This window comes from Thamnophis sirtalis, unplaced genomic scaffold (genome assembly GCF_051295495.1).
Source record: "Thamnophis sirtalis isolate CommonGarterSnake01/CBP01778 unplaced genomic scaffold, rThaSir2_p1.2 scaffold_11, whole genome shotgun sequence".
NCBI classification, from domain to species: Eukaryota; Metazoa; Chordata; class Lepidosauria; order Squamata; family Natricidae; genus Thamnophis; species Thamnophis sirtalis.
Genome location: NW_028261391.1, coordinates 4851128 through 4878467, shown reverse-complemented (window position 1 = coordinate 4878467; position 27340 = coordinate 4851128). Strand labels below are relative to the sequence as shown.

The 27340-nt window shown below is 44.8% G+C and overlaps 1 protein-coding gene across 1 annotated transcript; it reads right to left on the bottom strand.

Annotated features, from left to right (window-relative positions):
- Positions 1–446: 446 nt before the first annotated feature.
- On the bottom strand, positions 447–25359 carry LOC148043449 (cytochrome P450 2J6-like). The gene is made up of 9 exons (XM_087726096.1): positions 25192–25359; positions 13489–13651; positions 11718–11867; positions 10572–10732; positions 8331–8507; positions 4937–5078; positions 3985–4172; positions 2482–2623; positions 447–704 (listed from the first exon to the last, which is right to left on the bottom strand). Exons 1-9 carry the CDS (start codon positions 25357–25359, stop codon positions 526–528), a joined length of 1470 nt encoding a protein of 489 aa, XP_087582222.1. The 3' UTR covers positions 447–525.
- Between the last annotated feature and the right edge of the window lie 1981 nt (positions 25360–27340).

Genomic DNA, 27340 nt, shown 5'->3' with positions numbered 1-27340 from the left:
CTGTAGACTGACCAATTTTTCAATATCTTTTCCCAAAAAACAAAGATTGGGGATAGGGTGATGATTATGTAACGTTGCTTGGTCAAAGGACAGTCTCTTGAATATAAGGCAGTGATGGCTAACCTTTTTGTCATCACCCATAATGCATTGCACATGTGACACACCCGTCCCATGCACATGCGCACATCACCACCACCACCACGCATCCCCCTTTGGACGAACTGGTAGTAAAAAAAAATGCTAAAAGAAGTAAAACAAAAGTTCTGACGATCATCTGTGCGACAATCATCTGTGCTACCCGATTTCTAGCATTTTTTTTAACTACCGGTTGGGGCAGTGATACCCCTGCTACTCTTCTATTTGGAGGAATCATCTTCAATGCTCCTTCATTTTAGGTAAATACTTCATGAATGTATGTCGCTGAGCAAAACTATGAAAAAGGAGACATGAAAAATAACTAATAAGAACAAGCTACAGGAGGGTCAAAATCCATTACAGCAGATCATGCTCTGGCTATCCTGGGGATTAACGAGGAACTGCGCAGATCTTCAATGGAGAAAGTTGCATCCCAGCCTCTATTACATCCTCCATGTTAAATCCTTTTAGCCCTTCCGGCCGCTGGAAGGTAAACGTTTTCATAAGGTTAGTGAAGAAAATGAAGAGCTCCATCTGAGCCAAAGTCTTCCCCAAACATTCGCGGGAGCCTAAAAAGAATAAAGGGAAGATCATGAAGATGCAGGCATGAACCACTACCAAAGCCGATTGAGGTTATAACCTAGATCAGGAGTGTCAAACTCAAGGCCCGAGGGCTGGATCTGGCCCAAGTGTGTTGTAGCCTGCCAGGGGCCAGTGGAGCTGGCAGCAGACTCGGAGAGTGAGGAGGTTGGGGAGGAAGATGGGCCAGTCCTGGAGTCAGGGGAAGGCTCTGAGGAGGGCTCTGTGTCGGAGGCAGAGAGGGGGCCAGAGTCGTATGCCAGTTATCAGCTACCATCAGGGATCAGTGGGGCAGAAGAACAGCTGGAGCCTGTTCCCAGTGTGCGCATGCGCAGAGTTGCCAGGCAAAGGGAACAGCTAAAGAACAGGGGTCGACTTGGGAGTAAGGCCACAGGGGGACAATGAATGGCCCCTCCCAGAGGAAATTAAAGAGGAGCGAAAGGGGAGGGGAGTTTGCAGGAGACAATTAGTTCGCTTGCCAAGTTTTTCAGATATCAGCCTGGCAGCTCTCCAAGCCAGAGAAGGTCTGTGACTGCAAATCCTCCCTTGAAAGACTTTGCTGGATGTGAATGAGCAGAATTCACGTAAATTAATAAAAGGGGTTTTTGTCGGGACAAGGAGTTTGCTTCCTGCTGTTGGGAAGCCTCGGTCAGAACACAGGGTGCCTAGATCTGGGCCGCGGAGCCGCCATGGAAACAGTGAAGGACTGGCCTGCTGCGCCTCTGCCAGCGAAAACAGAGCTTGGGAAAGCCGCGTGTGGCCGTTGTGAGCTCCATTTTCACTGGCAAAGGATTGCAGGAGGCCGTCGCAGCCAAAAATGGAGCTCGGGAGCCGTTTTCGCTGGCAGAGCTCTCAAGCCACCACGGGCATGCCCGACATGAGTAATATTGAGAGCTGGCCATGCCCACCCTGGCCACACCTACCCCAAGCAACTGAGGTGAAACACAACCCACAATGAAAATGACTTTGACACTTCTGACCTAGATGGAGATTGGCAAGCATTTTTTTTTTAAATAGCACTTGACGATTGCACTTATATAGCGCTTCGCAGTGCATAACAGCCTTCTCTAAGCAGTTTACACAGTCTGCCTATTGGTCCCAACAATCTGGGCTGAGTCTACTTTGAGCTGGTTCTCAGGCATGGAATGAGCCGGTTAAAAACAAAAAGCCAATTAATTGTGAAAAGCTCCGTGCAGTACAATTAGTCCTTGACATGAAGCCAGCCCATTAGGATCGTATGTCACAATAATCCTAAAATGGGTTGGTGATGTGACTGATCCCGATTTAATGACTTTTGTGCCGCGACTATTAAACAAATCACTGACCCCATAATCACTGGGATGATGTGATTACTGTGAATAAAATTCAGAGTCATTAAAACTTTTAGCTATAGAAACCCATCACAGATCCTTTGCAAAGCCTAAGGGTTGTCCAAGTGCCAAAACTATGGTTCAAAGAGGCTGCTAAAGTTTGAAGATAACCCATGTTTCCCCGAAAATAAGACAGGGTCTTATTTTCTTTTGAACCACCCCCCCCCCCCGAAATAAGCACTTGGCCTTATTTTCGGGGTGGTCTTATTCTTTTTGAGGAGCAGGAGGCGGTGAGTGTGGTCACCTCATGGCTGCTGCTGTATGGCAATATTTTCAGGGAGGGCTTATTTTCAGGCGGAGGGCATATTTTATTGCATGCACTCAAAAGCCTGATTGGGCTTATTATCCGGGGAGGTCTTATTTTCGGGGAAACAGAATATATTGTCGGTGTATTTACCTGCCCCAAAGGTAAGGAAATCTTCTCTGGGTACAAATTTCCCATCTTGATCCAAAAAGTGGTTAGGGTTGAACTGTCGAGGTACCTCCCATTGTTTGGGATCCAGCAGAACGGAGCAGAGATCAGGGATCACCAGGCTACCCTGGAAGAGAATAACATTAACTGCTGTTTTCGCAAAGCATGCTTAGCCTAGCCTGATGTCCCAATTGATTCCCTCTCTCTCCCTCTTCCTCTCTCTCCCCTCTCCTTCTTTCCCTTTCTCTCTCTCTCTCTCCCTCTCTCTTCTCTCCCTCTCTCTCTTTTTCCCTTTCTCTCTTCCACTCTCCCTCTTCCCCCTCTCTCCCGCTCTCTCTCTCCTTCTCTCTCCCTTTCTCTCTCTCTCCCTCTCTCCTTGAGTGGGAGGGAGTTTAGAGTTTAAAGTTTAATAAAATTTGTATGCCTCCCACTCCCATTGGGACTCTGGGCGGCTCACAGCAAAATAAAAGGATTTAAAAGATTTAAAAAATACAATATTTAAAATTAATACATCATTCATTCAGTCAAGTGGGAGAGGGAAGAAGTGGTTAGGGAATATGGTATTAACTCCCTATGTTCCTCTCATTGCAGGACCCAATCATCAGTTTGGAGGGGGGGGGCAGCCTGTAAGTTTTGGATATAGTTTTGTCACCCAGCTTTTGCTATGGCCATAAATAAAAGCTGATATTTTTTGCAAGCCTCGTTTTCAGCCTCCCTCACTTTGGCATTTCGGTGGCTCAGGGAAACTGCTGGAAACTTACTGTCCTTAGAACTGGATACCGAATACAGAATAACAGAGATGGAAGGGACCTTGGAGGTCACCTAATCCAACTCCTGCTCAAGCAGGAGTCCTATACCAGCGATGGCTAACCTTCTACATCACCGTGGGCAAACATGCGTGCCGGAAATGGCACGCAAGACTGAACCACGCAGCCTCACTGGCATTCGCTCCTGCAGGAGCACAAAACCCAGAAGAGCAGCGGGCGGCCCTCCAAAGCACCGTTCCGGTACAGTGGCTGTTGCTTCCAGCAGGCACCGGTATGCGCGTACCGGGGCGTACCGGCTGAAACCCACCACTGTAACCAGCGCACATGCGTGAACAGGAATACAGAAGAGCAGCCTGCGAGGCTGCACGTCCTGCGTGGGATGGGTCTGCGTGCCGCTTCAGGCATGCGTGCCATAGGTTTGCCACCACGGCCCTATACCGTTTCTGACAAGTTACCAGCTCTTCCTTGAGCCCGTTATGACATCGACTCAAAACCACTGGTCCCGTTTTTATTTTATTTTTTAAGGGTGGGGGTTAGTCTTCTCTTGCAGAACTGCTGGTCCTGTGTTGCCCAAAAAGATGAATGACACTTAGGGAATTTGTGTGTTGCTAATGCCGCCTCCTCCGCGGTTTTCTTTTGTATTGCTTTGACTCACAACATTGGGGGATGGGGTGGGGGGGGTTGTCTGTTTGTTTGGCATTTCTGTACTGTTATTCTATACCTTTGGAATATAAAACTCAAGTACGTTCAAATCTATTGCGCACAACCTAAAGAGGGTGGAAAGCGTGATACTGCTGAGACGCTGGGCTTCGTGAAGGACGGCATAGGTATAAGGCAGCTTCTTCCGATCTTCGTAGCAGATGGGTTTTTGGGGATCCAGTGCATTCTGGATTTCCTCCTGTACTTTCTCTGAGAATAAAAAAGAAATGCACTCTGATCAGTGGTGGGTTTCAAAAAAATTTAGAACCTCTTCTGTAGGTGTGGCCTGCTTTGTGGGAGTGGCTAGCTGGCCATGTGACTGGGTAGGAGTGGCTTGCCAGCCATGTGACTGGGTGGGAGTGGCTTGCCAGCCATGTGACTGGGTAGGAGTGACTTGCCAGCCATGTGACTGGGTGGGAGTGACTTGCCAGCCATGTGACTGGGTGGGAGTGGCTTGCCAGCCATGTGACTGGGTAGGAGTGACTTGCCAGCCATGTGACTGGGTGAGAGTGGCTTGCCAGCCATGTGACTGGGTAGGAGTGGCTAGCCAGTCATGTGACTGGATGGGTGTGGCCAACTTGTAAAATGTGGTGAAACTCACTTAACAACGCTCTTGCTTAGCAACCAAAATGTTGGCTCAAAAACTCTGGAATTTGAAGCATGCAAATCTTAAAGCTGACAAGTTACAAGACCCTTTCACCCCTAACCCTTTAGAAAAAAAACCCAGGGGTGGAAGAGCCCAGAGTGACCAAAGGAGAAGAAATGGGGTGGAGGCCATCATGGCACAGCAGAAGCAGGAGGTCCTTGCCTGACAGTTTCTCCCCCTTCAAACCCACATGGCCTCCAGACACCTGGGGACACAACCTCAACAGCCTCCCTTTGGGCAGCCCAGAATTGTAAGATCTAAAGGTAGAGGTTGGGGGGGGGGAAAGGAGGGAGAAGAGCCTAGAATTCTCCCCACAAGCTTTTCTCACCTTGAATATTGGGATGAACCCCCATAAAAAACAGAGCCCAAGAAAGTGTGACAGCGATTGTATCTGTGCCTGCCAGGAACAAGTCGACAATAACCTGAACCAAATTTTCTTCCTGAAAAGTCGAGGTGGAGTCCTTTTTCTCCTATGGATCGGATGAACAAAACAAAGCTAGGTCCGAGATAATTCAGAGTTAGGGAGCCTTAATTCCAACCATTGTACGGCATTGTCACTTCGGAGGAGTGATTCCTGCCACTGTATTATACCGGTTCGCACCGGTTCGCCTGAAACGGTAGCAAAAAATGCTACTGGTTTGCCTGAACCGGTAGCAAAAAAAAAAAAAAACTTTTTGGCCTGAAGAGTGCTGGAGGAGACTGTCCAGGCCAAAAATGGGGCATCGCGGGGGGGCTGCCCTCATTTTGGCTGCAAGAGACACCACAGGCGGGTCCTTTGCCATTTCCAGGTTGGCCGCACGAGCCAAAGTTAAGTGATACCCCTGATCTAATCTAACGCTGTAGTGGTGGGTTCCAGATCCCTTTGCAACCGGTATGGTGCAATGGGGCCGGGTGTCCACCACATGCATGCACACAGTACTTACCACTCACGACGTACTTACCACCCACAATGCTCCAGCTGCTCGGTGGAGTGTCGCATAGGCGCCGTACGTTCCGTGAACATGCGCGAAAGCCCCAATCGGATCAAATACAGGTAAGTAGGATGGGCGCGTGGGCCCTCTGCAGCACCGTACCAGAACAGTACCTGGTGCTCCCAGCAGGCACCGGTACACCTGTACCAGGGCATACCGATCGTATCCCACCACTGTAATACTGCCTCTAGGGAACTGTTAAGCAGCTGTATGACCTCTCAGGTGGAAAGGAGAAATAGAGTCAAATGCCAGCAACACTATATTCCAAATTTGTAGATGGCCACCCACAAATGTCTTTGGGTCTGAACAGAACTCTCGCTGCTATTCTCTGCCACCCATCCTGTGTGCTTCACTGCCATTGAGTGGCTGTCACGCACAGAGGAAGAGATCTTCCACAGCAATATTGTGTCCTATCTGCATGCAGAAGGGGACAATTATCCCAGCCATTGTGGCGCAGTGGTTAGAATGCAACACGGCAGGCTAATTCTGCCGACTACCAGCAGTTCGATTCTCACTGGCTCAAGGTTGACTCAGCCTTCCATCCTTCCGAGGTCAGTAAAATGAGGACCCAGATTGTTGGAAGCAATATGCTGACCTTGTCAACCGCTTAGAAAGGGCTGTAAAGCACTGTTATATAAATCTAAGCGCTATTGGTATTATCAGCAGGCACATGGCCATGCCCACTCCACTGTAGGCTGCCTGCCACAGCTGATCCACTCCAGGCATTCTGGACCTCTGCCAGCATTCCTCTCCCACACCCTTATTCCTCAAAATGGGAATCCATTAGCCTCTTTAAAAGAAAGGCGTTTTCTTGTAATAGAAGGATAAACTGCTAATCCTGACTTAGCATACAATTATTCTCCTAGTCAATACGTTTCCTTTGATCTTATTAGGTCAATGTTTCGGATAGATTTCAATACATGTAGTCCTCAACATACGACCACCATTGAGCCCAAAATCTATGCTGTTCAGTGATAAATTTGTAAAATGAGTTTTGCCCCCATTTTACCACCTTCCTTGCCACATTTGTTAAGTGAACCCTGGCACTTCTTAAATCAGTAACACAGTTGTTGAGTGACTTTGCTTGTCAGAAGGTCACAAAAGAGGACCACATGGTTCCGGGACGATGCAACCGTCACAAATTTGAGTCAATTGTCAAGCATCCCAATGGAAATCTCGTGACCATGGGGATGCTGCAATCGTCATAAGTGTGAAAAATGGTCACGGGTCACTTTTTTCAGAGCTGTTCGAACAGTCACTAAAAGGACTGTTGCAAGTTGAGGACTATCTACATCAGGGAACTCCTCCTCTTCGGGTTTTTTCTCCTACTTGCCGTAAACCCTAACCCTAACCCACAAACTTTTCCACTTCCACCAGCAGGACAGCATCCAAGGGAAGGGCCCACTCTTCGGTGTGTGGACTGGCTGCTGGAATGTGTCACTACTTATCCTGCGCTGTGAATTGCCCTTTTTTTGTTATTAAGACCATTTTTGGGGTTTCTTTGTTAAAAAAGAACTCCACCTCCAATGCCATAGCCTCTATCTATCAGAGGTGGTATTCAGCAGATTCTGACCAATTCTGTAGTGGAAATTTTGAGTAGTTTGAAGAACCAGTAAATACCATCTCTGACTGGCCCTGCCCCATCTATTCTCTGCCTCCCGAGTCCCAGCTGATCGTGAGGAAATGGGGATTTTGCAGTATCTTTCCCCTGGAATGGGGAGGGAATGGAGATTTTACAGTATCCTTCCCCTGGCATGGAGAGGGAATTGGGATTTTGCAGTATCCTTCCCCTGGAGTGGGGAGGGAATGGAGATTTTACAGTATCCTTCTCCTGGCGTGGGGAGGGAATGGGGATTTTGCAGTATCCTTCCCCTGAAGTGGGGAGGGAATGCAGATTTTACAGTATCCTTCCCCTGGAGTGGGGAGGGAATGGAGATTTTGCAGTATCCTTCCCCTGGCATGGAGAGGGAATTGGGATTTTGCAGTATCCTTCCCCTGGAGTGGGGAAGGAATGAAAATTTTACAGTATCCTTCCCCTGGCGTGAAGAGAGAATGGAGATTTTGCAGTATCCTTCCTCTGGAGTGGGGAGGGAATGGAGATTTTACAGTATCTTTCCCTGGAGTGGGGAGGGAATGGAGATTTTGCAGTATCCTTCCCCTGCCACGCCCACCAAGCCCCGCCCACAGAGCCGGTAGTAAAAACATTGGAATCCCACCATTGCCATCTTTGTGTTGTTCAAAAGATGACTGTAACTTTTCTGCCACTACTTGATAGACAACTAGAATTCATCCAGGAGCTATTTCATTTTTGGCAGCAAATGCTCCTTTAAAATCAAGAAAAGGAAATCCCAAAAGTGTTTTTTCCGAAAGGCAACTGGACTTTCTTGGTTTTATTTTTTCTTGAAAACATTTCACATCTCATTCAAGAAACTTCTTCAGGCCAGTTCAGAAGGTTCTTAGATGAGAAGAGAGACATTTTCAAGAGAAAAAAACCAAGTCCAGCTGTTTTTTGGGAAAAGCACCTTTTGTGTTAACCCACATACATTAACTGCATTGAATTCAGTTCAGTTTGGCCTCCCTTGAAATGGTGTTTAGCCAAATTCTGGTTTTAATTCTGCTCTTTCTGCGCCTACGTTGGAAAGAGGTTTTGTATTCCTTGCCTTACTGGGCTAAGTCGATGTTTTGGGCTTGGTGAATCAAAAAACTAGGCAGGCCAAAGAGGGTTTTGCACATGAAAACATGGAAGCTTACATTATCCATGTGAGCTAAATAGAAGTCAACGTAGCTTTGAGGTTCGTGAGATGCCTGAGAATACTTAGAATTTCCCATCTTCTTTTTGATATAAGAAATCATGAATTCAAAGGAGGACATTGCCTTCTTGTGAGGCCCAGGGAGGTATTCCACAAGCGAGGGAAAGATGTTATATATCTGCAGGAAGAGAAATAATATTAATTATAACTCTCAGTAACTTTGACAGCTTGGACATGTAACATATAAGCCACTGTGTGGCATTCTTGGTGCTCTCTTTCCTTGGTTATTTGCTTGTATATGTTTCATCTGAAATGGTATTATGGTCTCCTGCTTGAGAAGCAGACCTCCAACTACAGCGGTGGGATTCAAAAATTTTAGCAACCGGTTCTCTGTCCAGTTGCTAGGTGGGCGTGGCTATGGTGGGTGTGGCCTACTTGGCCCCCTGCACTACAGCAGAGGGACGTTTTCACCCTCCCTAGGCTCTGGAGGCTTTCCTTGAGCCTCCAGGAGGGCAAAAACAGGCCCATTTCTGGATTTCTGGAACTTCCACATGGGCCCTGCAATTACCTGGCATTTAAAACAGGCTGTGTGGAGACTCCTGGGGGAGACCAAGCAGGGTGGGTGTGGCCAGCCTGTCCTTGCAACTACCAGTTCGGTGAATCAGATGTAAAATTAGCATCCGGTTCACCCAAACCGGTCTGAACCGACTGAATCCCACTTCTGCCCATCTAGATAATATAATGATAAATATAACTTATGCCTTAGTAAAAACAGTCTGGGAATAGGCATCCAATTTTGGTCAGCACAATATAAAAAATACTTTGAGACTCTGGAAAGAGTGCAGAGAAGAGTGACAAAGATGATTGGTGGAGGGGACGGGACTGAAGGCTAAAACATATGAAGAACGGTTGCAGGAATTGGATGTCCAGTCTAGTGAAAAGAAGGACCAGGGGTGACATGATAGCAGTGTGCCAATATTTGGGGGACACAAAGAAGAAAGTAGATCGACCTATTTTTTCAAAGTACCAGAAGGCAGGACAAGAAGCTATGGATGGAAACTACTCAAGGATAGGAGAATTTCCTGACAGTAAGAAAAATTGACAAGTGGAACAGCTTGCCTTCAGAAGTGGTGGGTGCTGCAAAACTGGAGGTTTTTAAGAAGAGATTAGGCAGCCATTTATCTAAACCAGTACAGTGGGTTGTACTAGAAGTCCTCCATGTTCGCTTCCAACTCAGTTATTCTGTATGATATTACCTCTGCATTTTAAGATATATTTATATCTGTGATACAGATAACATTGGACAAGGTGGATCAATAAAATATTCCAGAGGGGAGGAATGGGAAGAAGAGGGGAAGGGTAAAGGGGAGGAAGGGGAAGGAGAGAAGGGAAAGGAGAGGAGGAAGGAAGGAAGGAGAGAAGAAAGAGAAGAAAGGGGGGTAGGAAGGAGGGAGGGAAGCAAGGAGGGAAGGAGGGAAGGAAGGAGAGAAGAAAGGAGGGAAAGAAGGAGGGAAGGAAGGAGAGAAGGAGAGAAGAAAGGAGGGAAGGAAGGAGGGAAGGAAGGAGGGAATGTAGGAGAGAAGGAAGGGGGAAGGAAGGAGGAAACGAAGGGGGAAACGAAGGAGAGAAGGAGAAAAGAAAGGAGGGAAGGAAGGAGGGAGGGAGGGAAGAAAGGAGGGATAACAATTAAACAATTGTAGTTAAATGGAGGTATAATGATGGTAATATGTATAAATATCTGAGTTAAAATACTTGAGTTAATATAAATTATGCTTGATGACTGTGGAAGAGATGCACGAAAGTCTTTTGAAACCAACTGATACACTTTCTACAGTATGTAAAAAAGGAAGATTTTATGTGTTGTGTTTGTTTTGGAAAAAAAATAAAATTAAAAAAATTTAAAAAAATTAAAAAAAAATATTCCAGGAAGTTATAAGGCCATACGTTCTAAGCAGAGATGGTGGTCAGCCGGTTCGGACCGGTTCGGGAGAACCAGTAGTGGTGACCTGCAGGTCCACCCACCCCAGCTCTATACCATCCTATTTAGACACGTTTTTGAAGCATGCAAGCTGATCACATGAGCAAAGCACATGCGCGGAAGGCCGTGCACACATGTGGAAGGCATGCATGCTGACAAAGCGAGCATGCGTGCGGCGAACTGGTGGTAGACTTCCGTGAAACCCACATCTGATTCTAAGGCAGTAAGAGGAGAGAGAAGCTTTCATTTGCTTTATTTGCTTACCATTTCTCCAAAAGTGCCTCTGCATTTTGTAATGTTGCTGATGTGTTCAACAAGATTTTGGGACATGTCATCCACTTTGAGAACAGGCTCTCCAAAAACTGCCGTGTGGATCATTTGGGTGGCTGAATGCATGATCAGTAGGGAAGGATCCAGTGGTTGTCCTATACCCAGAAGTTAACAATCTGTTACAAACACAACAAAGCTGGTAGAAGGGAAAATAATATTCTGTAAAGCAAATTGCCTGCCATTGCTAAGTAAAGAAACTGCGGACTAATCAGCCAGAGAAAGGCTTCCTGCCAGCTGCCACCTTATGCAGAGGTGGTGCAATGAATTTGCCATGAACTCTGTTGAGAGTGAATGGGAATGGGGGATACTTGGGGGGGGGATGAAAGTAACTGCCCTATGTCCTCAAGATGCTGCTTCAAGGTCACCCGGATGGGAGAAGAAGGCAGCTGCATACCAACCTACGTTTGAATTGACCATTCTGAAAACATTGTGCCTGAACCTGATTGGTTATGCAGCAATGGCAGGCAGTCCTGGGAGGAAAAAGTTGAACTTGGGGATTTTGGCATGCAATTCTAGGTACTGACTATGCTTGACTACAATCAGGGGTAGGCTGCTGGGGGTTCGCATGAATTCTAGCTAGGATTCTGCCCAGTTCGTCAAAACCCCAAATGCCACCCCTGGCTGGCTCCACCCACCCCTCCCCGCCCCTTCTACCCCTCCCAGGAGTCTCCACACAGCCCATTCACCATGCAAAGTAAGTGCAGGGGCAGTGCGGAGGCTCGGGGAGGGTGAAAAACGGGCGTACTGGAGGTTCCAGAAGTCTGGAAATAGTCCATTTCCAGCCTCCGGAGCCTGGGGGAAGCAGTTTTTGCTCTCCCGGAGGCTCAAAGAAAGTCTCCAAAGCCTGGGGAGGGCAAAAATGCCCCCCCACACCATGGTGCAGGAGGTCGACTAGGTCATAGCCACCCAGCAATGGGGCAGCAAACCCGTTGCTGGAACTTTTGAAGCCCACCCCTGACTACAATAGACTTCTAACAAAACTGTATCTTTCCCAATGAATGGAGCCAAGGATCCTTTTTACTTAGAGGTTTAAGTTGTGGCAGGTCTGCCTCCCTAACCTTTCAGCCATCAGTTACATACCCTTGGCCTGGGCAAAAGTCTTCACCAGCTGAGTAGTCTCCTCTTGTATGTGCTCTTCCAGACTCTTTTTCATGTCTCCCAATTTCTGAAGGGTCATACTTCCAAACTGTCTCTGCTGCCTCCAAGTTTTTCCATTGGAAAACATGATGCCTACAGAAAACATGAACCGTTAGGGTGCTTTATTAGAAATGTATTTTTTTTTTTACTAGAGACATATTCCACTTTACATTCAGGAAATCGTGGCTGTATACAACACAGCCTCTCCTCCATGTTTCCCCACAGCAACCAGCCTGAACGGTAAGTTGGGCTGACAGTGATTGGCTCAAAATCACACAGTGAGATTCAGTGGTTGAACCGTCGAGGGTAGGTGAGAACCTGAATCTCCTAGGTCCTTTCAACCGCAACATCTGATCGGATCTCAGTAATGGTGATCTCGAAAATGAGCCAGCAGTGTGCAGCAGCAACCAAAAAAGCTAATGCAATCCTGGGTTGTATAAACAGAGGCATAGAATCAAGATCACACAAAGTATTACCGCTTTACAAAACCCTAGTGAGGCCACACCTGGAATACCACAACCAATTTTGATCACCATACTACAAAAAGATGTTGAAACTTTGGGAAAAGTTCAGAGAGGAGCAACTAAGATGATCAAAGGCCCAGAGACTAAAACATACGAATGGCTGCAGGATTTGGATTTGGCTAGTCTAAGGAATAGAAGAATGACAGCAGTATTCCAGTATTTGATTGGCTGCCACAAAGAAGAGAGGGTCATATTATTCTACAGAGAGCAGGAGAAAAAGCAATGGTTGGAAACTAATCAAAGAGAGAAGCAAGCTGGAACTAAGGAGTAACTTCTTAACAGTGAGGACAACTAACCAGTGGAACAGCTTGCCTCCAGAAATCATGGGAGCTTCATCACTAGAGGTTTTGAAGAAGAGTAGAGTAGACAGTCACTTATCTAAAATACTATAGGTTTTCCTGCTTGAGCAGGGGGCTGAGCTAGAAGACATCCAAGATCCCTTCCAGCTCTATTCCTATTCCTATTCCTATTCCTATTCCTATTCTACTCTACTCCATTCCCTTATTCTATTCTATTCTATTCTATTCTATTCTATTCTATTCTATCGTATTTTATTCTACTCTACTCCATTCCATTCCCTTATTCTATTCTATTCTACTCTACTCTACTTCCAATTCTTCTATCCTATTCCTATTCCTATTCCTATTCCTATTCCTATTCCTATTCTACTCTACTCTACTCCATTCCCTTATTCTATTCTATTCTATTCTATTCTATCGTATTTTATTCTACTCTACTCCATTCAATTTCCTTATTCTATTCTATTCTACTCTACTCTACTTCCAATTCTTCTATCCTATTCCTATTCCTATTCCTATTCCTATTCTGCTCTACTCTACTCTATTTTATTTCTATTTTCTATTCTATTCATTCAGCATTCTCTTCTCTTCTACTCTACTCTACTTTACTCAACTCAACTGCAAACAATTTTGATCACCATACTACAAAAAATATTCTATTCTATTTTACAGCAAGATGTGAGACCTGGGTTCCAAAGTTTTGACCTATCCATCATCGACATCCCTATCTCCCCAAACCATTGAACCCAGCCTACCCTACTCTTTCACCAAATATAGAACATTCACATAAAGTCATGCTCTTGTTATCTTGATGGCAATAAAAAATAAATAAAGATCTACCCCAGTATAAAGAGACCGAAAGGAGCGAGGACGTATTTTCTGTCCACTTACCTTTTCCACCTCCCAGAATTTTTGAAAAAGGAAATATTGGTCGTTCACACATTACTTTGGAATTAGTAACTAATCCAATTTTCACAGCTTTGAATCCGGTTAGCACAATCACTGGTGTGTGTCCTATCCAAAAGGTGAAGACGTTCCCGTAAGTGTCTATAAGCTGTAAATGGGGTCAAAATATCCAACAAAGTCAGGGCAGGGAAAGAGTTAAGTGTTAGGAGAAAAATAGTGTTGCATTCCAAATATCTGGGTTTATTCATTTCTTTGTTTTAAAATAATGTATTGAACTTTACGGATAAAATGAATACAAATAAACATAAAAGAATAGAGAGAAAAATAAAAAGAGCAGGACAGTAAAAATTAAAATAATGAAATACAGTAAAAGAAAAATTGAGGGAAAAATAAGAATATAGCAAAACAATAATATAATCAGATATTAGATATAATCAGAAACCTCGAGCCTTGCCTCTGAGCCTGTTTTCCCCTCCCCCCAAGGTGTGTCATCAGCAGTGGTGGGTTTCAAAAAATTTTAAAACCTCTTCTGTAGGTGTGGCATGCTTTGTGGGAGTGGCTTGCTGGCCATGTGACCGGGTGGGAGTGGCTTGCTTTTATTAGGGCATCTGTTGGAACCTGACAGCAAGCCAGCTTTGACAAAACTAACTAAAATGACCGGGATTCCTGAGCCCGACTCTCCACCTGCTCTCTGATACTTGCGGTGTACGGAGAGAAACTCAGTCCACCATGGCAGAGGCGCGATCTCCAAATAATCACACACCCCTAACCGAGCTCCCATCGCTTGGGACAATGCATAAGCGAGCTAGGAAGACTGGAATGGATGAAGGAGTGGGAAGAGGTCAGAACCAGAGGTGGGTTCCTACCAGTTCGCACCTATTCGGTAGAACCGGTTCGTCAAATCTACCGAACCGGTTAGAAGAGGTTCCACCAGTGGACCCGGAAAGCAGGCCACACCTACAGAAGAGGTTCCAACCACTGGTCCTTGGATATGATTATTCTACACTATCATGCTCATATTTATCAAACTCAGTGCCTCTGTGAAAGGTAAGCATGACTACTGTGTTTGTGGTGCAATCAGAACATTGTGTGTGTTGAAATTGTTTTAATGCAAACCAAAGATGCCTTTTAAAAAACAAGTTTACATCATATTCTTATGCATGTCAGTGCTGTGTGTGAGGTAATTTAAGGTGGTTGTCAGCCTCTGCTTCGCTGCTGCTTCGTTCCTTAAACGAAGGAGCACCTGACAGTGGTTCTAACAAGTGTCGTCGGCATCTTCATATCCGGTCACATGGGCGGCAAGCCACTCCCATCCAGTCACATGGGCAGCAAGCCACTCCCACAAAGGAGGCGACACCCACAGAGTAGGTTCGAACAATTTTTGAAACCCACCACTGGTCAGAACCCCAAAAGCTCAACTGGGAACTCCAGGTGAATCCTGAGAGCCGGGATGGCAAATCTATACCATGCGTGCCACAGGTGGCAGGCAGAGCCCTCTCTGCAGACATGCAAGCCATCGCCCCAGCTCAGCTTCATGGCACATGCGCGTGCACCTCCCACCAGCCAGCTAATTTTGGGGTCTTTAATGCACATGCCCCAGGGTGGGACGCATGCAGGAGACACATATGAATGTGCAAGGTGGGCAAACACATGCATGGGGAGAGCACAGGGGCTGTATACAACACAGCCTCTCCTGCAGGCAGGCCTATCAGGCCCAAAATGGGGTGTTGGGGGGGGGGTTGGGGTGCATGCACATGGGAGTGGGGGGGGGCAAGGGGAGGTCGCTCGCATATGCACAGGGGGATGGGGCTAATGGGGAAATGTTATGCGTGCTTTGCGTTATGGGTGCAGGCACAAAATGACATACAAAATGATATACAAAATGACATACAAAATGACAAAAAAGTTAGCCATCACTGCCTTAGAGTAATTGAGGGAGGAATTGGACCAAGCCACCCTTTATGATGAGGGGCTATTATGCCACCCAAAAGAAATGGGGAAAGAGAAGGGGAGTGCAGTTGATCCCCATGAAGTGAGGAGAAGTCCATCCAACCCTGCTTTTATTAGGGCATCGATCGGAACCCTGACACATCAAAGTCACACAGAAACTGTCCCTTGTGCCAATATTTTAATGATGGTTTATCTGTAGCAGAACGTCCTGTGGAATTTGGAGGAGGAGGAGGAGGAGGAAGAAGAAGAAGAGGCAGGGAAGGAAAGTCGGTGTGATTTATTAGCTAATTGGTTTCATTCCCATACTGTTGTTATGGGCCAAACGGTTGCATTAATTAACATAAAATGATAAGATTTGGATCCGTTCTGCCAACAAGCAGTTTGTCATGCTGCCAGTACATTTTGCTTAGTTTGTCCTTTCACCTGCTTTGTTTTTGTTGCGACAAAATTGCGTGGCTGCACTCAGCACCATCTTCCTGAAGAGGTGGTGGATTTCCTGGACAACGTTGTTCCACAGTAATTTCAGGTATGACAGCTGGGCTGAGCCCAGCTCTTTCAAAATCCAGGAGCAATGTTTTTCTCCCACAGGTCAGACTAGTCTCAGTCAAATTGCCAGAGTGAAGGAAACAGCTCTAGGGCACCCAACATGGGGCCCATCAGTGGTAGGTTGCAGATGGTACACCCCCAGTATGGGCGTACCAGAGCCTGCCCGGAGCACCGGATACCGTTCTGGTACAGTGCTCCGGAGGGCCCATCCGCCCTCCCGAGCTCCTGACCTGTCCTTTAAAGCCTTCGGTGCTTCCGCGCATGCACATGGCGCATACAGCGCCTGCGCGATGCTCCATTGAGGCTTGCGGAAGCATCACTGGTAGCTACAATGCACACATGCGCTGCACGAGATGCGCACATCCATGTGGGCGACGCCAGGCCCATTCCCACCATATCGGTTGGAACAGGACCCAGAACCCACCACTGGGGCCCATCTATTGTGCCTGTCCTAAATTGTCCATCGAAATCAGGTGCGTACCATCAACAAACCTGGGAGCGGCAAGTGCCAAAGCCATTTCAGTTTGCAGAACAAAGCCCTTCCAGATTGGTGGTTGGAGTTTGTGTGTGTGTGTGTGTCTGCCAAATTTCATAACAGCAAAAAGATAATAATAGCTGACAGGGCTGCAGATGCCAAAACAGTAATTATACGTAAAGGTAAAACCCTTTTGTCTATTTGGGATTTGAACAGGAGCAAACTCTTGCTTCTTCAAGAATAGCCTTGGGAGGTGTCCAGTTTCTCATGAAAACTCCATTTGCCAAAGCATTCATCACAAAAGCAGTTTGCAAAATATTAGAGGTGCGGTCGGGAGATCTGTTGATAAATGTCAGGATTGCAAAAGAGGCTAACCTTGGTCGAGCAAACAGGTTCCACAGTGGTTGAGGACTTCACCCCTAGCTCTGTCTCTTGAAAAGTCACATCTACCATTGCCCACATCCCCAAACAGAGGGCAGCCACGTGAAGTGGAGGGAAGTGGCTGTTCCGACAGGCCTGGGGCTAAAGAACCGTGCCCCTATCTCGAATGGTATGATTGTTGCGCTTTTTAAATTATGTATTGTTTTGTGTTGTTGTCAAATTGTCTGTATCCCCCTTCCCTTGTTTGAGTTGTGAGCCGCCCTGAGTCCCCCTCGGGGGAAAAGGGCGGCATACAAATGAAATAAACATACAAATAAACAAACAAACAAGGGAAGGGAAGGGAAGAAGAAAGTGGTGAGGAAAAGGCTAGGAATCCCTTACAAACTACAGCCATGTGGAGACACACACCGATGTTGATTCTGGATGTAATCTCCGCCAGAGCAAATTGAGGTCAACTCAACTGAAGCAAGGAGGGAGGTCTGGTTGGAAGCCTTAAATGTTTTGCCAATACAAGTGATGATGAAGGAAAAATGCATTAGAATAACAAGCTAGACTTAGTTAATTCCTATGGCTTAGGACAGTGGTCCCCAGCCTTCCCAGCTTGGCGGCCCAGCACAGATGGGAGCATGGGAGAGGCAGGTGCACACACATGCACACAGCTCCATTTGTGTGAGCGGCGGGAATGGAGCTTCGAATGGAGGGCGCTCGCATGCAAAGCTCCAGTCATGAGAGCGGAGGGCACTTGTACTAACGCGCAAAGCTCCAGTCATGTGATTGGACCTCCATGCACGAGCGAAAGCACCCTCCACCAACATGAGTAAAGCTTTGTACATGTATGCTTCAATGCTTTTTTTTAAACTACCAATTTGGGCACGCTCCTGCACGCGCATGGACGCAACACTTCTGTGCATGCACAGAAGCGTCCGGGTGGGTGGGTGGAGCCTCCCGCCGCCGCTACTACCAGTTCGCCCGATCAGGCCCGAATCAGCAGCAAACCACCTCTGGTAAGTTTGCCTATCACTTGTGTGAGTGGAGCTTCACATGTGCGTGGGCTTGCCCATCACTCATGCGACCCGGTTTCTAACAGGCTGCAGCCTGGTAGTGGGCTGCCATCCCAAGGTTGGGAATCTCTGACTTAGAATTTTTCTGGACAGACTATTTGATTACAAGTAGTTCTCAACTTACAACCCTTCGGTTACATTCAAAGTTACCACAGCACTGAAAAAAGTGAATTATGACCATTTTCCAGACTAACTGTGGTTACAGCAGGTCACGTGACCAAAATTTGGATGCTTGGCAATGGCTCATCGTTATGACGGTTGCAATGAACTAGGTCATGTGGTCACCTTTTGCAATCTTCAAACAAAATCACAGGGGAAGCCAGATTTACTAAACAACCATGTTGATAACTTAACAACTGCAGTGATGTTCTTAACAACTGTGGCAAAAAAAGGTTATAAGGGGGCGGGGGGGACTCATTTTACAATTGTCTTGTTTTGCAACAGAAATTTTGGGCTCAACTGGGGTAGCAAGTCGAGGACTGCCTGTACGTTCTGCACCCTGTGAGCCCGCAGATGAACTAATTCAGTGACCGGGTTGAGTGTGCTGCCTGAGGGCTGTCAATTTTGCAATCATGGAAGATCTGATCCGCCTTCAATTTTCTACAAAAGCATAAAGAACTGTGGATGGATTGCTTCCTCCCATCTATGCTATCTTCGGTCTTTCATCTCTCAGCCATACATTTATTTAAGGAATGATGGGCAACTCAGAATAATGAAACTACTGCAACGTGCTCTACATGGGGCAGCCCTTGAAGAGCATTCGGAGACTTCAGCTTGTCCAGAATGCAGCCGCGCGAGCGATCGTGGGTGCACCTCGGTTCACCCATGTAACACCTATCCTCCGCGAGCTGCACTGGCTGCCTATTGGTTTCCGGATACGCTTCAAGGTGCTAGTCGTCACTTATAAAGCCCTTCATGGTATTGGACCTGGGTACTTGAGAGACCGCCTGCTGCCAATCACCTCCACTAGACCGATTAGATCCCACAGATTAGGCCTCCTCCGAATTCCATCCGCCGGCCAATGCCGACTGGCGACTACCCGGAGGAGAGCCTTCTCTGTGGCTGCTCCGACCCTCTGGAACGAACTCCCCGTGGAGATTCGAACCCTCACCACCCTCCAGGCCTTCCGCAAAGCCCTTAAAACCTGGCTGTTCCGACAGGCCTGGGGCTAAAGAGCTATTGCCCCCGTCTTGAATGGTATGACTGTTGTGTGTTTTTAAATTATGTATTGTTATGTTTCGTCTTTTTATTTTCTGTCTGTATCCCCCTTCCCTGATTTGAATTGTGAGCCGCCCTGAGTCCCCTTCGGGGGGAAAGGGCGGCATATAAATATAATCAAATCAAATCGATCAAATCAAAAGAACACATTTTTTTGTGTGTTGGCAACATATAATGTTATCTACTTCTGCAAATACAAAATAACTTGTGGGATCAATCACGAATAACATATAACATAAACTTTCCCCCCCCCACACACAAACACATTTCTATTCAGCATCTCACACCACACATCTTTCTCAATGCTCATTTTCCCCACTGTGGATTGTCTATGTGTTAGCCCTTTAAGGTTAGCCATGTCCTCAGAAAAATTATTGGATCTCATTTTTATTGACACACGTCAGTGGTGATCACAGAAAAAGATGTGTGAGGTCTACTTCACAGACAAAAGCCTGGAAAAGTATCAGGCCCTAGTGGACAAAAATTTAAATAGGAGCCAGCCGTGTGCAGCAGCTGCCAAAAAAGCCAACACAGTTTCTAGGCTGCATCAACAGAGGGATAGAATCAAGATCACGTGAAATCTTAATACAACTTTATAAGGCCTTGATAAGGCCACACTTGGAATATGGCATTCAGTTTTGGTCGCCACGATGTAGAAAAGATGTAGAGACTATGGAAAGAGTGCAGAGAAGAGCAACAAAGAGGATTAGGGGATTGGAGGCTAAAACATATGAAGAACGGTTGCAGGAACTGGGTATGTCTAGTTTAATGAAAAGAAGGACTAGGGGAGACATGATATCACTCTTCCAATATCTCAGGGGTTGACACAAAGAAGAGTTAGTGAAACTATTCTTCAAGGCACCTGAGGGTAGAACAAGAAGCAATGGGTGGAAACTAATCAAGGAGAGAAGCAATTTAGAACTGAGGAGAAATTTCCTGACAGAACAATTAATCAGTGGAACAACTTCCCTCCGGACGTTGTGAATGCCCCAACACTGGAAGTCTTTAAGAAGATGTTGGATAGCCATTTGTCTGAAACGGTTTAGGGTTTCCTGCCTAGGCAGGGGGTTGGACTAGAACAGTGTTTTTCAACCACTGTGCCGCGGCACACTAGTGTGCCGTGACATAGTGTAAGGTGTGCCGTGGGAAAAACACCCGCCGGGTGTTTTTGCCTCGGGACATCTCTCTGTCCACTGTTCCCTCTAAGGGAAACACCGCGCAGCCATTTCAAACTGCGCGCAGTGATTTCTGCCACAGGCTCCCGAAGCTGAGGGGAATAGCTGCTGCTGCCTCCTCCTCCTCCAACAGCACTGCCGGATTTGCCGCCAACGCTGCAGCCGAGGTGAAGCCTCCAAAGCTCCTGCAGGCGCCCCCCTAAGCAGGACCGTTGTTAAGTAATACTGATATTATATAACACTTTTAATTAAGCGGGTACCTTGAATAAACATAACTTTGAGTTTCAAATAATACTGATTTCGTTGTTGTCTTAGGTGACATCTGTGAAAAAAATTCAGGTGCTCAGGCATGAAAATATGCCGCTCAAACACTATACTTTTCTGCTCACACTGAAAAAAAATTAGAGGGAACATTGTCTGTGTCCCGAAAGTTGCTTTCGGGACACAGGGATGCCTCTATTAAGTCCCTGCGGCCCCGCGTTTACTTTAAAAACGCGGGGACAGCCGGGAGGTAGCGCACGCAGGGACGTCACTGACGTCCCATGCGTGCGCCCATAGCAACAATCGCGGAGGATTCAAGAGAATTACTTTATATATAGTCAATATAGGCACAGAGTTAAACATTTTTAACATTTTCTAATGGTGGTGTGCCTCGTGATTTTTTTCATGAAAAAAGTGTGCCTTTGCACAAAAAAGGTTGAAAAACACTGATCTAGACAAGAAGCAGGAGTCTGTAATCTCCTGTCTCCACTAAAGTACTAATCAGTCACAACCATGCTTAATTTCCGATCTGAGATAAGGTCAGCTAAATACCGCCACCTGCTGAGAATAAAGGATGCTGATTATAATAAATTAAAGTCTCCTTCCAGTTTCATGCTGCAGTAAGATTTCCTCTTTTTGAAATGTCCTTATGCTAACAATTAATGTGAATAAACTAAATTTCTGTTCATATATAGCAACACCTGGAATAAAAAAATACTCAATATAGTGGTACCATTGGGTTTTTAAGTAAGTTCATTTTTAATTATTTATCCCCCACATTCATATGGGTTGGAGATGAATTTCATGCATGACAACACTACTACAACACTTTCTAGCTGGTCAATAATATTCTCATTTAAATAATAACATAAAAATAAAAATTGGTTTTAAAAGAAAAAATGCAAAAGATCTATGCTTATGTTGAATATTTCTTTGCAATCATTATCCAGAAAGATAATGGATATTTTTTTCAATTTTTTAAACAAAACTTATACATTTTACAAAATATTGGAATTATTCTTGTAAGCTATATTGACAGTTGTTCAATCATGAAAATAAAACCATTGGGCTAACTAAAAATATTGGCCTTCAAAGATAAGAAAGTCCAGTTGCCTCCTGGGAAAAAACCCTAGACGAGTTCAAATCACCAGGACCAGATGGATTACACCTCAGGGTTCTGAAGGAACTGGCAGACGAGATCTCAGAACCACTGAACTATATCTTTCATAGATCCTAGAGCACTGGGGAACTACCAGAGGACTGGGAAAGAGCTAATGTGGTTTCCCATCTTCAAAAAAGGGGAAAAAACAGATCCAGGAAACCACAGACCTATCAGCCTGACCTCAATACCAGGAAAGATTCTGGAAAAGATAATCAAGCAACGAATTAGTGAACACCTAGAAGCAAACAAAGTAATAGCCAAAAACCAACATGGGTTTTGTCAAAAACAGATCATGCCAGACTAATCTTATTGCATTCTTTGACAAAGTGACAAAATTAGTGGACCACAGAAATGCCGTCGATATAATTTACTTGAACTTCTGTAAGGCATTTAATAAAGTAAACCATAACCTGCTACTAGATAAAGTAGAAGAATGTGGGTTAGACAGCATCACCACCAGATGGATTTGTAACTGGCTGACCAAACGCACTCAACATGTAGTCCTCAATAGAACTGCATCTTCATGGAAGGAAGTATGCAGTGGAGTATCCCAAGGTTCTGTTTTAGGCCCAGTACTCTTCAACATCTTCATCAATGATTTAGATAAGGGAATAAATGGGGAACTCATCAAATTTGTAGATGACACCAAGCTGGCATAGCCAACACTCCAGAAGGTAGGCTAAAGATACAGAAGGATCTTGACAAACTTGAACATTGGACACTATCTAATAAAATGAAATTCAATTGTGAAAAAAGTAAGGTTCTACATGTAGGCAAGAAAAATGAAATGCACAGGTACAGTATATAGGTGGTACCTTGCTCAACAGTAGTAACTGTGAGAGGGATCTTGGAGTCTTAGTGGACAACCATTTGAATATGAGCCAGCCATGGGCAGCAGCTGCCAAAAAAGCCAATACAGTTCTAGGCTGCATAAACAGAGGGAGAGAATCAAGATCATGTGAAGTGTTAATACCACTTTATAAGGTCTTGGTAAGGCCACACTTGGAATACTGCATTCAGTTTTGGTCACCACGATGTACAAAAGATGTGGAGACTCTAGAAAAAGATACTTCTGGAGAATGCTGCTTTGCAGTGGTTCAGCTTTCACATTTATTTGCTCATTTGAATTCAACAAAATTAAAGGCAATGAGGCAGTGGTGGGATTCATATAATTTAACAACCAGTTCTCTGCCCTAAAGATTTCTTTCAACAACCAGTTCACCAAACTGCTCAGAAAGTTAACAACCGGTTCTCCCGAGTGGTAAGAACTGGCTGAATCTCATCACTGCAATGAGTTAAGGACAGTCTTGGGTATCAAAATGCGGTATCCAGCACTGGCCCATTGGTGCCTATCAAGATCACAGTGCTTCTCTCTGGCCTCCCTATAATAGACAATTAACACGGTAATTTTTGATCTTCCCCGTAGAGCAGTTTTGGTGAAACTTGTTTGCCACATCAGGTTGCACAGCACCCTAAGCTTGGTTGGTATAAACCTTGGGTGAGATAATTTTGTGGCTTAGAGACAGAGGAGTTTGTGTTGGTGTGGTGTATTATGTAAAATGAACAAATGGCTTAATATGCCAACCTGATCACACATTATTAATACTTCACCCATTGTGAAATGTTAATACCACTTTATAAAGCCTTGGTAAGGCCACACTTGGAATACCACATTCAGTTTTGGTCGCCATAATGTGAAAATGATGTGGAGACTCTAGAAAGCGTGCAGAGAAGAGCAACAAAGAGGATTAGGGGACTGGAGACTAAAACATATGAAGAACAGTTGCAGGAACTGGGGATGTCTAGTTTAATGAAAAGAAGGACTAGGGGAGACATGATAGCAGCGTTCCAATATCTCAGAGGTTGCCCCAAAGAAGAGGGAGTCAAACTCTTCTCCAAGGCACCTGAGTGTAGAACAAGAAGCAATGGGTGGAAACTAATCAAAGAGAGAAACCATTTAGAATCGAGGACAAATTTCCTGACAGTTAGAACAATTAATCAGTGGAACAGCTTGCCTCCAGAGGTTGTGAATGCCCCAACACTGGAAGTCTTTAAGAAGATGTTGGATAGCCATTGGTCTGAAACGGTATAGGGTTTCCTGCCTAGGCAGGGGGTTGGACTAGAAGACCTCCAAGATCCCTTCCAACTGTGCTATTGTATTGTATTGAGATGGACAAATTGACAAAGGAAATACAAGGTAAGGAGGAGTCAGAATACTATTTAATTTGGGGGAAATGGTACAAATGGCTCGAAGACAGAAACAAGAAATAGGAAATTGGGAAATGTAAAATTAAGGTATAGTAGAACAATTAGGATATAGAGATAAGATAGGGGGTAGGAAAGGTAAGTTAAGATATATTGATGTAAGAAAAGTATATACAATATAATATAGGTAAAATGATTGTCTGATATAAACGGCTAAATATAAATAATTAAGGATTTGTACACCAAAAATAATAAGAAACAAGGTGACCACAAACGTGAAATTGGAATGTATAGGAGGGGAAACAATAACTGTAAAGATTCACCGATATTTAACTGCTATAAGATGGAACGTTTAGTTCCAATGTTGTTTTAAGTTACGTGTTTGTCTTTGTTGATGTGTTTAAGTGTTGAAAATAAAATGAAAATTAAAAAAATAACTTGGTTTAAACAAGGTTCAAATTGTCCCCCATTAAAAATCAAATTTGGCCCCACGTTGGGAACCACTGTTTTATACCAAAGAGACTCAAGGCAGGGCGATTTTGAGCATTTTCCTCACCCAGTTTTTCTGGACTAAATTTTTATTTTCCTAATGGCTGCCAGATATATTTTTCAAGGTTGTCTCCCACAACAGGATGCAATACATTCCATATTCAGCAGCACAGATAAACAAACAAACAAATAAACATGCAAGATAAGGGTACAGATAAAATAGGGGAAAAAATGTTTTTCTGCAATGGTGATCCACCTAATAATGCATCATACTGAACGCTGTGCATTGAGAAAGAAAAAATAAAAGAAGATATTTTGGGAGATAGTTATTACTGTGGGCTGAAAAGAGTATTAATTAGAGCGATTCTGATTACTCTTGATTACTGCTTTGAGGTCATGATAAACAAATAGACGTATTAATGATGGGTTTACAAGCAGATGGTGGACTAAAAAATAATCCTGAGTCCTGAAATGGCACCTATTCTCTCCTCCGGCCTCTTGCTATTGCAATTAATCCACAAATGCCTTTAAAACCAAAGAAGACATCCCTTCAAAAAAAAAAAAGGGAAATTTCTCTTTCTTCTCTGGATTTTCTTCACCACCACTCCTATAAAAGCCCTTCATCTATCTAAAAACTTGAACTATGTTCTCCCAATCACCAGAAGCAAATAGATCGATCAGACTCCAGTTTTTTTATCATAATTAGTCCTAGTTCTTTTTGTCACCCTTGTCTAAATATACCTGCTGCCTTATTTAGGAAAATACCTTCATGAATGTATTCTGGCGGATCTTCCATCCGGTTCTCCAAAGGCTTCCAAAGAGAGGGAAAGGGACAGGTCCGGGGGGGAATTTCCTTCGTGTCCAAAGAAGTATTGCGAACTGCACTAGCAGAAAGCATATTCCTGTAGCAATCAGGAACTGACTGACTTCCATCTTTAACTGATGCCCCAGCCAAAATATTGGCCTTGCTCCTTTTCTGGTTTGTGTTCTTGCAATATTTGCTTGCTTCATCTGAGGATGCCAACCGCTTATATGTGATGATTAATCTGGCCAAACAATCACACCGATTGGCATCCTCTCCAAAACATTAGAAACATTTACCGCATAGGAATGTGCTTTTCATCTTCTGTGTGTGATCTATACAAGGCTAATTGCAATGGATCATATGACTGTTTTAAAGGAGTTTGGCAGGGATGTGGGAAATAAGGAAGCTATTAGTCCCATTTGAGTTTTTCTAACAGGTCAGTGACCATTAATTTTGAGTGGCAAGGAGTCACAGGATGCAGACATCAGCTACATTCCCAGGAACAGAACTGAACAGAATAGAATAACAGAGTTGGAAGGGACCTTGGAGGTCTTCTACTCCAACCCCCTGCTTAGGCAAGAAACCCTGCACCACTTCAGACAAATGGTTAGCCAACATCTTCTTAAAAATGGTTCACCGACAAATGCGAGCTCGACAAAAGCGCGCCAACGAAACTGTGGCGAGAAAACCGCGAGGTCAAAATCACGCTGACGAATGCGCGCAGTAGTGCGCCGACAACAGCATGCCGACAAAAGCGCGCCTTCAACAAACAACTAATAACAACCTAATAACCCTAACCCTAATCCTAACCCTAACCCTAAACCTAACCCTGAACCTAACCCTAACCCTTAACTTAAATCGCACTTTTGTGGGCGCAGTTTCATCAGCGCGTTGTTGTGGCCGCGTTTATGACAGCGTGGTTCTCTCGCCGTGGTTTCGTCGGCGCGCTATTGTCACGCGCGCATTTGTCAGGTCACGCTTAAAAACTTCCAGTGTTGGAGCATCCACAACTTCTGGAGGCAAGTTGTTCCAATGATGAATTGTTCCAACTGTCAGGAAATTTCTCCTCAGTTCTAAGTTGCTTCTCTCCTTGATTAGTTTCCACCCATTGCTTCTTGTTCTATCCTCAGGTGCTTTGGAGAATAGCTTGACTCCCTCTTCTTTGTGGCAGCCCCTGAGATATTGGAAGACTGCTATCATGTCTCTTCTTTTCATTAAACTAGACATACCCAGTTCCTGCAACATTTCTTCTTATGTTTTAGCCTCCAGTCCCCTAATCCTCTTTGTTGCTCTTCTCTGCACGCTTTCTAGAGTCTCCACATCATTTTTACATTATAGCAACCAAAACTGAATGTGGTATTCCAAATGTGGCCTTACCAAGGCTTTATAAAGTGGTATTAACATTTCACAATGGGTTAAGTATTAATAATGTGTGATCAGGTTAGCATATTAAGCCATTTGTTCATTTTACACAATACACTACACCAACACAAACTCCCCTGTCTCTAAGCCACAAAATTATCTCACCCAAGGTTAATACCAACCAAGCTTAGGGTGCTGTGCAACCTGATGTGGCAAACAAGTTTCACCAAAACTGTTCTACGGGGAAGAGCAAAAGTTACCGTGTTAATTGTCTATTATAGGGAGGCCAGAGAGAAGCACTGTGATCTTGATAGGCACCAATGGGCCAGTGCTGGGTACTGCATTTTGATGCCTAAGACTGTCCTTAACTCATTGCAGTGATGAGATTCAGCCAGTTCTTACCACTTCGGGAGAACCGGTTGTTAACTTTCTGAGCAGTTTGGTGAACTGGTTGTTGGAATAAATCATTAGGGCAGAGAACCCGTTGTTAAATTATATGAATCCCACCACTGCCTCATTGCCTTTAATTTTGTTGAGTTCAAATGAGCAAATAAATGTGAAAGCTGAACCACTGCAAAGCAGCATTCTCCAGAAGTATCTTTACTTATAGGAATGACCCTAGTTTACATATGAGAGTTTTGTATAACAGTTATTTACTTACTTACTTACTTACTTACTTACTTACTTACTTACTTACTAAATTTACCTGCCACCCATCTCGTATCCAATGACTATGGGTGACGTACA

Bases quoted from the DNA above. Each gene is read 5' to 3' on its own strand.
- LOC148043449 (XM_087726096.1), bottom strand. From the start codon at position 25,359: ATGGAAGTCAGTCAGTTCCTGATTGCTACAGGAATATGCTTTCTGCTA. The intron at 13,652-25,191 runs GTATTTTCCTAA...CCCCATTTACAG, and splicing joins GCCAGAATACATTCATGAAG to CTTATAGACACTTACGGGAA. The intron at 705-2,481 runs GTAAATACACCG...TATTCTTTTTAG, and splicing joins TTTCCTTACCTTTGGGGCAG to GCTCCCGCGAATGTTTGGGG.